At 47.1% G+C, this 15,108-nt stretch overlaps 1 protein-coding gene across 1 annotated transcript in view; it reads right to left on the minus strand.

Moving 5' to 3' along the window:
• LOC311123645 (solute carrier family 2, facilitated glucose transporter member 9-like) overlaps positions 1–14,771 on the minus strand; it is a gene marked incomplete at both ends in the record, with an annotated part of 37,999 nt that extends 23,228 nt beyond the window's left edge. Inside the window, 2 exons of the mRNA XM_084197889.1 lie at positions 823–921; positions 14,727–14,771. Of these exons, the coding sequence (XP_084054015.1) occupies positions 823–921; positions 14,727–14,771 (144 nt within the window). The remainder of the gene's footprint in view (positions 1–822; positions 922–14,726) is intronic.
• Positions 14,772–15,108: the final 337 nt, after the last annotated feature.

A 15,108-nucleotide genomic window follows, 5' to 3' on the forward strand; every position in this document is an offset into this window, starting at 1 on the left:
TACCCCAGTCCTCAGCAGTCCAATCCCTGTACCTTTTGCAGAATATCAGTCTGTCCCTGATGTTTTTCCTGGAGAGAAGTGGCTTCCTCGCTGCACTTCTTGACACCAGGCCATCCTCCAAAAGTCTTCGCCTCACTATGCGTGCAGATGCACTCACACCTGCCTGCTGCCATTCCTGAGCAAGCTCTGCACTGGTGGTGCCTCGATCCCGCAGCTGAATCAACTTTAGGAGATGGTCCTGGCGCTTGCTGGACTTTCTTGGGCGCCCTGAAGCCTTCTTCACAACAATTGAACCTCTCTCCTTGAAGTTCTTGATGATCTGATAAATGGTTGATTTAGGTGCAATCTTACTAGCAGCAATATCCTTGCCTGTGAAGCCCTTTTTGTGCAAAGCAATGATTACGGCATGTGTTTCCTTGCAGGTAACCATGGTTAACAGAGGAAGAACAATGATTTCAAGCACCACCCTCCTTTTAAAGCTTCCAGTCTGTTATTCTAACTCAATCAGCATGACAGAGTGATCTCCAGCCTTGTCCTCGTCAACACTCTCACCTGTGTTAACAAGAGAATCACTGACATGATGTCAGCTGGTCCTTTTGTGGCAGGGCTGAAATGCAGTGGAAATGTTTTTTGGGGATTACGTTCATTTTCATGGCAAAGAGGGACTTTGCAATTAATTGCAATTCATCTGATCACTCTTCATAACATTCTGGAGTATATGCAAATTGCCATCATAAAAACTTCATTCAAAACTTTTGACCACGACTGTATGTAGGCCTGCAGTATCTTATTGCATAGTGATGTTACTGTGGTGCCTCCTACCTGTGCAGGAGAGTTGACGACGGCCAGGTTGTAGCCATAGAGCATGGAGCTACCGAACGAGGCCAGGAAAGCCACGGCCAGCAGCGACTTGGTGAGAGACTAGAGGAAGGAAAAGATGACACAACATTAGGAGATGCTGTACAGGTGTAGGATCTTAATTTGATCATCATGTTGATTATTTTCCTGCTGTGAGAAACTGGTCAAGTTAAGATCCTATACCTGTAGGAGTTAGGAACACTGCAAAACCTGATGAGAAACATTCAAGACATCTGATAACATTTGGATCATTTTATCATACAATATGACCAGGGCCCAGGGGATTTCCTGAGCCCTGGTTACAGGTTATCAGGTAAATCTGGGCCCTGGTTACTGGCTATCAGGTAAAACTGGGCCCTGGTTACAGGCTATCAGGTAAAACTGGGGCCTGGTTACAGGTTATCAGGTAAAACTGGGGCCTGGTTACATGTTATCAGGTAAAACTGGGCCCTAGTTACAGGTTATCAGGTAAAGCCAAGCCCTCGTTACAGGTTATAAGGTAAAACTGGGCCCTGGTTACAGGTTATCAGGTAAAACTGGGTCCTGGTTACAGGTTATAAGGTAAAACTCAGGGTCCTAAATACACTCTTAGAAAAAAGGGATCCAAAAGGGTTCTTCGGCTGTCCCCATAGGAGAACCATTTTTGGTTCCAGGTAGAACCCTCTGTGGAAAGGGTCCTACATGGAGCCCAAAAGGGTTCTACCTGAAACCAAAAGGGTTCTACCTGGAACCAAAAAGTGTTCTTCAAATGGTTATCCTATGGGGACAGCAAAATAACCATTTTAGGTTCTAGATAGCACCTTTTCTTCTAAGAGTGTATGACCAATAGATCTAGGATCATTTCATTAATGGAGTCATGTGATGTAGGCCTAAGTGTTGGAGAGAACAGTACAAACTGTGACTATAAATACTACGAAACAGGTCATTGGGCATTTCAATAGAAAATATACATAAGCATAGTTAATTATGCTTAATGATGATTTAAAATCAACATGTCAACATAACAGCTTTCTATTATGTACTGTACAGAACCAGTTTTCATAGGGAAGCTGACCTGAATGTAGCTACACAACAACACTTACAGTATAGTATTTTTGATATTATGAGCATTAAACTGTAGGTTACACTTCATAATTCAGTTCTGGATAAACATATCTGCAATGCAAGCAATTATTAAGTAAAGTATACAACTTTTACTGTTACTAGGCTACTTTAACAACAACAACCAACTGGGCCCAGTGGGATTCGGCTCTCGCTCCCGAGGGCACCAGCCGGGTGTCAGGGTTTCCTTCTCCAGGTAGAGCTTTACCTGGCAACCATTCACCCGGCGCCCTCGGGAATACGAGAGCGTGTCCGCCCTCATCTCCTGTCTGTCGGGGAAGGTGCTCGAGTGTGCCAACGCCGAGTGGGGAGGAATTGACGCTACATCTGTCCGCTACGAGGATTTCACCCGCCGCTTCCGGGCAGTATTCGATCATCCACTGGATCGAGAGAGCGGCGGGCGAGCGTCTGTTCCACCTACGACAGGAGAGGAGGAGCGCCCAGGATTTTGCGCTGGAATTCAGGACTCTGGCAGCCAGCGCAGGATGGAATGAGAGGGCCCTGATCGACCACTATCGTTGCAGCCTAAGGGAGGACATTCGGCGGGAACTGGTCTGCAGGGATACCAATCTCAACCTGGACCAACTGGTGGAGATGTCCATCAGGCTGGATAACCTGTTGGAGACCCGCAGACGTTCTGATCAGGGCCCCTTCATTCCATCCCCCAGCACCTCCGACCCTACCCGCATGGAGCTCGGAGGTGCTGTCTTAGGGAGACCAGGAGAGGGGCCGTCCCCTGCACCAACTGTGGCCGCAGAGGACACACTGCGGGTCGGTGCTGGGGAGGGTCCCCAGGGAGTCGAGGCAGTAGGCAGAGCACTGGTCGACCATCTCAGGTGAGTAAGCACCCGACTCACTCAGAGCTCCCTGTTGGTCAGCTGTGTATAGAGGTTGTTTTCCCAGAGTTTTCTCCTCATTACCAGCATAAGGCGTTAGTAGATTCAGGCGCAGCTGGGAATTTGATTGATCGTCAATATTCACATAGTTTAGGGATTCCCACTGTTCGTGTTGATGTGCCCTTCCCTGTACACGCATTAGATAGTCGCCCGCTAGGGTCAGGCCTAATCAGGGAGGTTACTGCACCACTCTTAATGAGGACGCAGGGGGGTCATGAGGAGAGGATTAGTCTCTATCTGATTGATTCTCCTGCGTATCCTGTGGTGTTGGGACTTCCCTGGTTAACCACTCATGACCCCACTATTTCCTGGCAACAGAGGGCTCTCAAGGGATGGTCCAGTCAGTGCTCAGGGAGGTGTGTAGGGGTTTCCTTAGGGGCTACTACGGTGGTGAGTCCAAACCAGGTCTCCACAATGCACATTCCTTCCGAGTATGCCGATTTGGCTCTCGCCTTCAGTAAAAAGAGGGCGACTAAATTACCACCCCATCGTCCGGGGGATTGTGCGATAAATCTCCAGGTAGGCGCAGCACTTCCCCGGAGTCACGTGTATCCTCTGTCACAGGGGGAGAAGGCGGCTATGGAAACATATGTCTCCGAATCTCTGTGACAGGGATACATTCGGCCTTCCACTTCACCTGTTTCCTCAAGTTTCTTTTTCGTGAAGAAGAAGGATGGTGTGTTACGCCCGTGCATTGATTACCGTGGGCTTAATCAGATCACTGTCAAGTACAGCTATCCCTTACCTCTGATAGCTTGTATGACGGAGTCACTGCACGGGGCGCGCTTCTTCACGAAATTGGATTTCAGGAGCGCGTACAACCTGGTGCGTATTCGGGAGGGAGATGAGTGGAAGACGGCATTCAGTACCACCTCAGGACACTATGAGTTCCTCGTCATGCCATACGGGTTGATGAATGCTCCATCAGTCTTCCAATCCTTTGTTGATGAGATTTTCAGGGATCTGCACGGACAGGGTGTAGTGGTGTATATTGATGACATTCTCATATACTCCGCTACACGAGCCGAGCATGTGTCCCTGGTGCGTAAAGTGCTTGGACGACTGTTGAAGCATGACCTGTATGCCAAGGCGGAGAAATGCCTGTTCTTTCAGGAGTCCATCTCCTTCCTAGGGTACCACATGTCCGCGTCTGGGGTGAGGATGGAGAGTGACCGCATTTTGGCCGTGCATAATTGGTCGACTCCAACCACGGTGAAGGAGGTGCAGTGATTTTTGGGGTTTGCCAATTACTACCGGAAGTTTATCCGGGGCTTTGGTCAGGTAGCAGCTCCCATTACCTCGTTGCTGAAGGGGGGACCGGTGCGTCTGCGGTGGTCAGCTAAGGCGGACAGGGCGTTCAATCATCTGAAGAACCTGTTTACCTCAGCTCCAGTGCTGGCTCATCCGGATCCCTCCTTGGCTTTCACGGTTGAGGTGGACGCGTCGGAGGCTGGGATAGGTGCTGTGCTTTCCCAGTGCTCGGGCACACCACCCAAGCTCCGCCCCTGTGCGTTCTTTTCGAAGAAGCTCAGTCCGGCGGAGCGCAACTATGATGTGGGGGACCGGGAGCTGTTGGCTGTGGTCCAAGCCCTGAAAGCGTGGAGACATTGGCTTAAGGGGGCTAAACACCCTTTTCTCATTTTGACTGACCACCGCAATCTGGAGTACATCCAGGTGGCGAGGAGATTAAACCCTCGCCAGGCAAGGTGGTCTATGTTTCTCACCCGTTTTGTTTTCACCCTTTCTTACAGGCCAGGTTCCCAGAACGCTAAGGCAGATGCTCTGTCCCGACTGTATTGCACGGAGGAAAGTTCCGTGGAGCCCACTCCCATACTTCCGCCATCGTGTCTGGTGGCACCGGTGGTGTGGGAGGTGGACGCGGACATCAAGCGGGCGTTGCGTAATGAACCCACTCCTCCCCAGTGTCCAGAGGGTCGTGTGTACGTCCCGCTGGAGGTCCGCAATCGCTTGATCTATTGGGCTCACACGTCCCCCTCCTCTGGTCATCCTGGCATCGGTCGGACAGTGCATTGTCTTAGTGGGAAGTACTGGTGGCCCACCTTAGCTAAGGACGTGAGGGTTTATGTTTCCTCCTGCTCGGTGTGCACCCAGTGTAAGGCTCCTAGACACCTGCCCAGAGGGAAATTGCAACCCCTACCCATTCCACAACGACCGTGGTCCCACCTATCGGTGGATTTCGTGACGGATCTTCCCCCCTCACAACGGAACACCACGATCCTGGTCGTTGTGGATCGGTTTTCTAAGTCCTGCTGCCTCATTCCTCTGCCCGGTCTCCCTACGGCCCTACAGACTGCTGAGGCCCTATTTACACATGTCTTCCGGCACTATGGGGTACCTGAGGATATAGTGTCTGATCGGGGTTCCCAGTTCACCTCAAGGGTTTGGAAGGCGTTCATGGAACATCTGGGAGTCTCGGTCAGCCTGACCTCAGGGTTTCACCCCAAAAGTAACGGGCAGGTGGAGAGAGTCAACCAGGAGGTGGGTAGGTTTCTGAGGGTCGTATTGCCAGGACCGGCGGGGGGAGTGGTCGGTTTTCCTCCCCTGGGCAGAGATGGCCCAAAACTCACTCCGCCACTCCTCCACTAACCTTACTCCATTCCAGTGTGTATTAGGTTATCAGCCAGTTCTGGCACCTTGGCATCAGAGCCAGATCGAGGCACCTGCGGTGGATGAATGGTTTCGGCGCTCGCAGGAAACCTGGAACGCTGCCCATGTGCGCCTGCAGCGGGCCATCGGGCGGCAGAAGGCGAGCACCGACCGCCACCGTAGTGAGGCTCCGGTGTATGCACCGGGGGACCGGGTCTGGCTCTCGACCCGAAACCTGCCCCTTCGCCTGCCCTGCCGGAAGCTGGGTCAGCGGTTTGTGGGGCCATTCAAATTCCTGAGGAGATTGAACGAGGTATATTATAGGTTACAGCTTCCTCCTGAGTATCGTATTAACCCCTCGTTCCATGTGTCTCTCCTCAGGCCGGTGGTAGCTGGTCCACTCCAGTAGTCTGAGATACGGGAGGTTCCTCCGCCCCCACTGGACATCGAGGGGGCACCGGCGTACTCGGTTCGTTCCATCTTAGATTCGAGGCGTCGGGTGGGAGGCCTGCAGTATCTCGTGGAGTGGGAGGGGTAAGGTCCGGAGGAGCGGTGCTGGGTCCCTAGGAGGGACATCCTTGATCCCTCCATGTTGAGGGATTTCCACCGCAGTCATCCGACTCGCCCCGCACCGCGTCCTCCTGGCCGTCCCCGAGGCCGGTGGGGGGGTACTGTCGCGGATTCTGCAGAGGCTGTCCCTCCTCCTTGCTCGGGCAGGCTTCGGCGTTCGTCGTCACCGGAATACTAGGTACTGCCAATCTATGTTCTATGTTGCACCTGTTGTCTATTGTTACACACCTGTTGCCCATTATGTGATTACTCCTTCCTTATTTAACCCAGTGGCTCCCAATGTGTTTTGTGCGTGTTTGTTTTTCGTTTCGTGTGTCGTTGGTGAGCGGGTTAGTTCCTCCCTGTGTGGAGGTATTCTGTATTGTTGTCTTTACTTATTTCAGTAAAGTAAGTTTCATAGAATTCTGTGTCCTGCGCCTGACTTCGATCCACCGCATTACACTGACACTCGTGACAGGGTGTCAGACTCTGAAATGGTCCATTTCAATTATTCGATCTGTGGCCGGATTAGTATGGAATTATGAGATTAGTAAATGATGAGATTAGTAAATGATTTCGCATGTACAAACGTTTAATACAGCATAAATAGGGTATGAGTTGGATACTGTCTGGGACAAGGAGAGCTGTACTGTATTGGCTGTGATCCATTTCAGCACATGACCGTGTCCGAATGGGATTGGAGACTGGACCTTGGCCAGACCTGGGTCACGTTCATTGGGCACAAAACAGAAGATAATGTCAAATTTTTTCAAACACCTGAAACAGCTTTTTCCTGCAATCTAGAGCCATTATCATTATGCTTAATTCTATGTAAAATATGTTTATTTTTCTGCATATCTAAGCATATCTCTTGAGCTGTCTGTATCCTCCTGACTAGTGGTTCTTTTTTTTAAAGAAACTAAATATGCTTCTCTGGATCTCTGATAAAATCTGAGTAAAAGATTGAAAGGAATGTGAGTCTTATTCAGTACATTTAGTAATTGCTTGCAGTCTACCAACCTTGCCAGCACCTAAGATAGTTAGACAAGCTAGCTACTATCTTTACAACTTGATTGATAGCCTGAAATGGCTTCTTGGTAGCTAGTTATAAGGTTGGGAGATTGGGAACCTACTGTAGCTGGGCTAGCTAAAGCCAACTTCATAATATGTCTAGGTGGCTAGTAGTATTACAGAGAAACCAAAACATTTTTTTTAAACAAAAACGAAATATTTGGTCATTTTTGAACAGGAAAAATCTGAGGGGGCATGTGCCCCTGTGCCCTTATGGGCATAACGGCACTGCATAGACTGAGACATACTAGGTCAAGTAGAAGTACTGTGTTATTGTCTTCCTGGGGGTGGTGTAGTAGACAGGAGCCCTGCCTGAACTTCCTCAAAAAATTCTACAGCTGCACCATCGAGAGCATCCTGACTGGTTGCATCACCGCCTGGTATGGCAACTGCTTGGCCTCTGACCGCAAGGCACTACAGAGGGTAGTGCGTACGGCCCAGTACATCACTGGGGCAAAGCTTCCTGCCATCCAGGACCTCTATACCAGGCGGTGTCAGAGGAAGGCCCTCAGAATTGTAAAAGACTCCAGCCACCCTAGTCATAGACTGTTCTCTCTGCTACCGCATGGCAAGCGGTACCGGAGTGCCAAGTCTAGGTCCAAAAGACTTCTCAACAGCTTCTACCCCCAAGCCATAAGACTCCTGAACAGCTAATCATGGCTACCCGGACAATTTGCACTGCCCCCCCACCCCATCCTTTTTACGCTGCTGCTACTCTAGTCACTTTAACTCTACCCACATGTACATATTACCTCAACTACCTCAACTAGCCGGTGCCCCCGCACATTGACTCTGCAACGGTACCCCCCTGTATATATAGCCTCCCTACTGTCACTTTATTTTACTTCTGCTCTTTTTTTCTCAACACTTTTTTTGTTGTTGTTTTATTCTTACTTTTTTTGTTTAAAATAAATGCACTGTTGGTTAAGGGCTGTAAGTAAGCATTTCACTGTAATGTCTGCACCTGTTGTATTCGGCGCATGTGACCAATAACATTTGATTTGATTTGATTTGAAACTTAGCCTCCTGTCCAGATGCTGAATTCCAGCACAGCCAGCTTAACTGACACCCCCCAGTACACAGGGTCAGTAGGTGAGAGAGGATTTAACTACGCCCTAATAACCAAACTTAACCAAACCTCATCAGGAGTACAGTAGAAATAGCAACAGAAGCTTGCTTTTGGGAAAGTCAACTGTGAATCGTATGTATGGGGGTGAATGGTTTAGGCATGGTACAACAAGATCACATAAGAATGACAAGAGCAAACATTACTGTCTGGATACGATAGGCTACAACTCCACAGCAGGTGTAGTAGCCTATAGCATGATTACAAACGTTATGTTATACTAATATTTACATTGAACGAATGAATATACAGTGGGGAAAAAAAGTATTTAGTCAGCCACCAATTGTGCAAGTTCTCCCACTTAAAAAGATGAGAGAGGCCTGTAATTTTCATCATAGGTACACGTCAACTATGACAGACAAAATGAGAAAAATAAATCCAGAAAATCACATTGTAGGATTTTTAATGAATTTATTTGCAAATTATGGTGGAAAATAAGTATTTGGTCAATAACAAAAGTTTCTCAATACTTTGTTATATATCCTTTGTTGGCAATGACACAGGTCAAACGTTTTCTGTAAGTCTTCACAAGGTTTTCACACACTGTTGCTGGTATTTTGGCCCATTCCTCCATGCAGATCTCCTCTAGAGCAGTGATGTTTTGGGGCTGTCGCTGGGCAACACGGACTTTCAACTCCCTCCAAAGATTTTCTATGGGGTTGAGATCTGGAGACTGGCTAGGCCACTCCAGGACCTTGAAATGCTTCTTACGAAGCCACTCCTTCGTTGCCCGGGCGGTGTGTTTGGGATCATTGTCATGCTGAAAGACCCAGCCACGTTTCATCTTCAATGCCCTTGCTGATGGAAGGAGGTTTTCACTCAAAATCTCACGATACATGGCCCCATTCATTCTTTCCTTTACACGGATCAGTCGTCCTGGTCCCTTTGCAGAAAAACAGCCCCAAAGCATGATGTTTCCACCCCCATGCTTCACAGTAGGTATGGTGTTCTTTGGATGCAACTCAGCATTCTTTGTCCTCCAAACACGACGAGTTGAGTTTTTACCAAAAAGTTATATTTTGGTTTCATCTGACCATATGACATTCTCCCAATCCTCTTCTGGATCATCCAAATGCAGTCTAGCAAACTTCAGACGGGCCTGGACATGTACTGGCTTAAGCAGGGGGACACGTCTGGCACTGCAGGATTTGAGTCCCTGGCGGCGTAGTGTGTTACTGATGGTAGGCTTTGTTACTTTGGTCCCAGCTCTCTGCAGGTCATTCACTAGGTCCCCCCGTGTGGTTCTGGGATTTTTGCTCACCGTTCTTGTGATCATTTTGACCCCACGGGGTGAGATCTTGCGTGGAGCCCCAGATCGAGGGAGATTATCAGTGGTCTTGTATGTCTTCCATTTCCTAATAATTGCTCTCACAGTTGATTTCTTCAAACCAAGCTGCTTACCTATTGCAGATTCAGTCTTCCCAGCCTGGTGCAGGTCTACAATTTAGTTTCTGGTGTCCTTTGACAGCTCTTTGGTCTTGGCCATAGTGGAGTTTGGAGTGTGACTGTTTGAGGTTGTGGACAGGTGTCTTTTATACTGATAACAAGTTCAAACAGGTGCCATTAATACAGGTAACGAGTGGAGGACAGAGGAGCCTCTTAAAGAAGAAGTTACAGGTCTGTGAGAGCCAGAAATCTTGCTTGTTTGTAGGTGACCAAATACTTATTTTCCACCATAATTTGCAAATAAATTCATAAAAAATCCTACAATGTGATTTTCTGGAATTTCTTTTCTTAATTTGTCTGTCATAGTTGACGTGTACCTATGATGAAAATTACAGGCCTCTCTCATATTTTTAAGTGGGAGAACTTGCACAATTGGTGGCTGACTAAATACTTTTTTTCCCCACTGTACAAGTGTAAACAAAGTACCCAAGTATCACTCCTACTCCCCAGGCGTTATCATTTGTTGACTTCTGTAACCGTAAAAGCCTTGGTTTCTTGCACGTTAACATCAGAAGCCTCCTCCCTAAGTTTGAGTTATTCACTGCGTTAGCACACTCCGCCAACCCTGATGTTCTAGCAGTGTCTCAATCCTGGCTTAGGAAGGCCACCAAAAATTCAGAAATGTCCATCCCCAACTACAACATTTTCCATCTCGATAGAACTGCCAAAGGGAGTGGGGTTGCAATCTACTGTAGAGATAGCCTGCAGAGCTCTATCATACTATCCAGGTCTGTGCCCAAACAGTTTGAGCTTCTACTTCTAAAAATCCACCTTTCCAGAAATAAGTCTCTCACTGTTGCCGCTTGCCTCAGACCCCCCTCAGCCCTGAGCTGTGCCCTGGACACCATATGTGAACTGACTGCACCCCATCTATCCTCAGAGTTCGTACTTCTTGGTGACCTAAACTGGGATATGCTTAACACCCCGGCCAACCTACAATCTAAACTAGATGCCCTCAATCTCACACAAATTATCAACGAACCTAACAGGTACAACTCTAAATCTGTAAACATGGGCACCCTCATAAATATAATCCTGACAAATGTACCCTCTAAATACACTTCCGCTGTCTTCAACCAGGATCTCAGCGATCACTGCCTTATTGCCTGCGTCCATAATGGGTCCGCGGTCAAACGACCACACCTCATCACTGTCAAACGCTCCCTAAAACACTTTAGCGAGCAGGCCTTTCTAATTGACCTGGCCCGGGTATCCTGGATGGATATTGACCTCATTCCGTCAGTAGAGGATGCCTGGTTGTTCTTTAAAAGTGCTTTCCTCTCAATCTTAAATAAGCATGCCCCGTTCAAAAAATTCAGAACTAAGAACAGATATAGCCCCTGGTTCTCCTCAGACTTGACTGCCCTGTGGCGTACTGCATTAGCATCGAACAGCCCCCGCGATATGCAACTTTTCAGGGAAGTCAGGAACCAATATACACAATCAGTTAGGAAAGCAAAGGCTAGCTTTTTCAAACAGAAATTTGCATCCTGTAGCACTAACTCCAAAAAGTTTTGGGACACTGTAAAGTCCATGGAGAATAAGAGCACCTCCTCCCAACTGCCCACTGCACTGAGGCTAGGAAACACTGTCACCACCGATAAATCTACAATAATCGAGAATTTCAACAAGCATTTTGCTACGGCTGGCCATGCTTTCCACCTGTCAACCACCGCATTCCAGAAATAAGTCTCTCACTGTTGCTGCTTGCTACAGACCCCCCTCAGCCCCCAGCTGTGCCCTGGACACCATATCTGAATTGATTGCCCCCCCATCTATCCTCAGAGTTCGTACTGCTTGGTGACCTAAACTGGGATATGCTTAACACCCTGGCCATCCTACAATCCAAACTAGATGCCCTCAATCTCACACAAATGATCAAGGAACCTACCAGGTACAACCCTAAATCCGTAAACATGGGCACCCTCATAGATATCATCCTGACTAACTTACCCTCTAAATACACCTCCGCTGTCTTCAACCAGGATCTCAGCGATCACTGCCTTATTGCCTGCGTCCGTAACGGGTCCGCGGTCAAACGACCACCCCTCATCACTGTCAAACGCTCCCTAAAACACTTTAGCGAGCAGGCCTTCCTAATTGACCTGGCCCAGGTATCCTGGATGGATATCGATCTCACTACCCCGGCCACCAGCTCTGCACCCTCCGCTGCAACTTGCCCATGCCACCCCCCTCTTCTCCTTCACACAAATTCAGACAGCTATGTTCTGAAAGAGCTGCAAAATCTGGACCCCTACAAATCATCTGGGCTAGACAAACCTTTCTTTCTAAAAATAGCTGCCGAAATTGTCGCAACCCCTATTACTAGCCTGTTCAACCTCTCTTTCATAACATCTGAGATCCCCAGATATTGGAAAGCTGCCACGGTCATCCCCCTCTTCAAAGGGGGTGACACTCTAGTTCCAAACTGTTACAGACCTATATACATCCTGCCCTGTCTTTCGAAAGTTTTTGAAAGCCAAGTTAACAAACAGATCACCGACCATTTCGAATCACACCGTACCTTCTCGGCTATGCAATCCGGTTTCCGAGCTGGTCATGGGTGCACCTCAGCCACGCTCAAGGTCCTAAACGATATTATAACCGCGATCAATAATAGACAGTACTGTGCAGCCGTCTTCATCGACCTGGCTTCTCAAATGACTGCCTCGCCTGGTTCACCAACTACTTCTCAGATAGAGTTTAATGTGTCAAATCGGAGGGCCTGTTGTCTGGACCTCTGGCAGTCTCTATGGGGGTGCCACAGGGTTCAATTCTCGGGCCGACTCTATTCTCTGTGTATATCAATGATGTCGATCTTTCAGCTGGTGACGCTCGGATCCACCTCTATGCGGACGACACCATTTTGTATACATCTGGCCCTTCATTGGACACTGTGTTAACAAACCTCCAAACGAGCTTCAACACCATACAACACTCCTTCCGTAGCCTGCAACTGCTCTTAAACACTAGTAAAACTAAATGCATGCTCTTCAACCGAACGCTGCTTGCACACGCCCACCCGACTAGAATCACTACTCTCGGCGGGTCTGACCTAGAGTATGTGGACAACTACAAATACCTAGGTGTCTGGTTAGACTGTAAACTCTCCTTCCAGACTCACATTAAGCATCTCCAATCAAAAGTTAGATCTAGAATCGGCTTCCTATTTCACAACAAAGCCTCCTTCACTCATGCTGCCAAGCATGCCCTCGTAAAACTGACTATCCTACCGATCCTTGACTTCAGCGATGTCATTTACAAAATAGCCTCCAATAGCCTCCAAATTGGATGTAGTCTATCACAGTGCCATCCGTTTTGTCACCAAAGCCCCATATACTACCCACCATTGTGACCTGTACGCTCTTGTTGGCTGGCCCTCACTACATATTCGACGCCAAACCCACTGGCTCCAGGTCATCTATAAATCACTGCTAGGCAAATCCCCGTCTTATCTTAGCTCACTGGTCACCATAGCAACACCCACCCGTAGTCTGCGCTCTACCAGGTATATCTCACAGGTCATCCCCAAAGCCAACACTTCCTTTGGCCGCCATTCCTTCCATTTCTCTGCTGCCAATGACTGGAACGAACTGCAAAAATCTCTGAAGCTGGAGACTCTTATCTCCCTCACTAACATTAAGCATCAGTTGTCAGAGCAGCTTACCGATCACTGCACCTGTACACAGCCATTCTGAAATTAGCCCACCCAACTACCTCATCCCCATATTGTTATTTATTTTGCTAATTTGCACCCCAGTATCTCTATTTGCACATCATCTTTTGCACATCTATCATTCCAGTGTTAATACGACATTTTAACTATTTTGCACTATGGCCTATTTATTGCCTTACCTCCATAACTTACTACATTCGCACACACTGTATATATATTTTCTGTTGTATTTTTGACTTTATGTTTTGTTTACCCCATATGTAACTCTGTGTTGTTGTTTTTATCGCACTGCTTTGCTTTATCTTGGCCAGGTCGCAGTTGTAAATGAGAACTTGTTCTCAACTGGCTTACCTGGTTAAATAAAGGTGAAATAAAATCAAAACATCCTGATGTAAATGTATTGACATAGATCAGTTATGGAGCTCAATCCGAAACAAAAGCTGTCCTAAAGTGGCTATAAAGATGGCTCAAACGCTTTGGGGCCTACCACTCATGTACTTTAGAGGCTTCCTCTATCTTGTGATCATCGTAAAACAAACTGTCAGACAAGGCCAGATTTCAGAGAAGTTAGGGTGAACAATAAAAAGCATAGTGTGCATGGCTGGCCTAGGGATCTAATTCAATCTTCTTAAAGGGCCAGCGGGAGAGACTAACAGATAACCACATGTGAAAATATCTGAAAAGAGACAATGCAGCATTGTAACCTCCAATAGGTCGCTCTAGTCTTCTGACAAGCCTGGATTCAGTGGCTTGTATTGAAGTTCATAAGCTAAACTATAACTATAGATCGATCTTAGAAATACATATTTGTTCCCATTAAAAGTCCCAGTTACTCGACTACAGATAGGTATCCTTTTCTGAGTAAAATGTTGAAAACGTTACCACTTATAAGCTGAAGTTACAGCAGTTTAGATCTTCTGATGCTTTAACTGGAATACATGAGCTGCATTCCTTAGTGAATTGAAAGCACTGGCTGAGAGATTAATGCAGAGAGGTGTAAACCATGCACCAGGATGTACTGTAGGCTAAAACATATGCACAGTAATGTAAAGTCCATTACAATAGGCCAACAACATTGCCATGCCATTGAAGTAATATAAATAAATACAATCTGAAAGTAAGCCATACATAAACCCTATTTGTAGCCTACCATATATGGCCATTAAAGGGAAATGGCAAGCATGCTTTAAGGATAAAAAATATATTGAAAGCCAGTTACTCTAATGTGTAGTGTATCTCATATTCCATATAAAATTGAAAAAGTGATATACTTGTAGAATGGCACAATTATGGTAGAAAAGTGATGAAAGAAAATCTAGTCACTATTTGTATAAAATAAACAAAAATCTATTGGAATCATCAATAAGGCTATTATTTAAACTTAATTAACACTTACCTCCACACATTTCCCATCTTCTGCTAATAACACTTCCTCTGCCATCTATGAAATCATCAATAAATGCTCCCCCGGTTTGCAGTGCGGTTTTAAGATAAAGGAATGTTAATCCTACAATACTTTTTATACCACAGGCATCTCCATCCATGTTATTTTGGGTGGAAGGAGGCGTGTTTTGATGACCGACATAATTGAGAAGTTGTGAAAGCGTCGGCCTACCAATCCGCGGAGCGCAAAGCCTACAGGTCCCTCCCAGTAGCAAAACAACCTCCTCAGCTCGGCGATCACATGATGGTTGTCAGCGTGATTCTCCAAGGCAAGGGCGACTACTGTAGTGAATTAAATCAGCTTTGCCTCCTTTGCCTCTGTTAATGTGTTTTTA

Source organism: Coregonus lavaretus, assembly GCF_964263955.1.
Source record: "Coregonus lavaretus genome assembly, contig: HAP1_SCAFFOLD_4194, whole genome shotgun sequence".
NCBI classification, from domain to species: Eukaryota; Metazoa; Chordata; class Actinopteri; order Salmoniformes; family Salmonidae; genus Coregonus; species Coregonus lavaretus.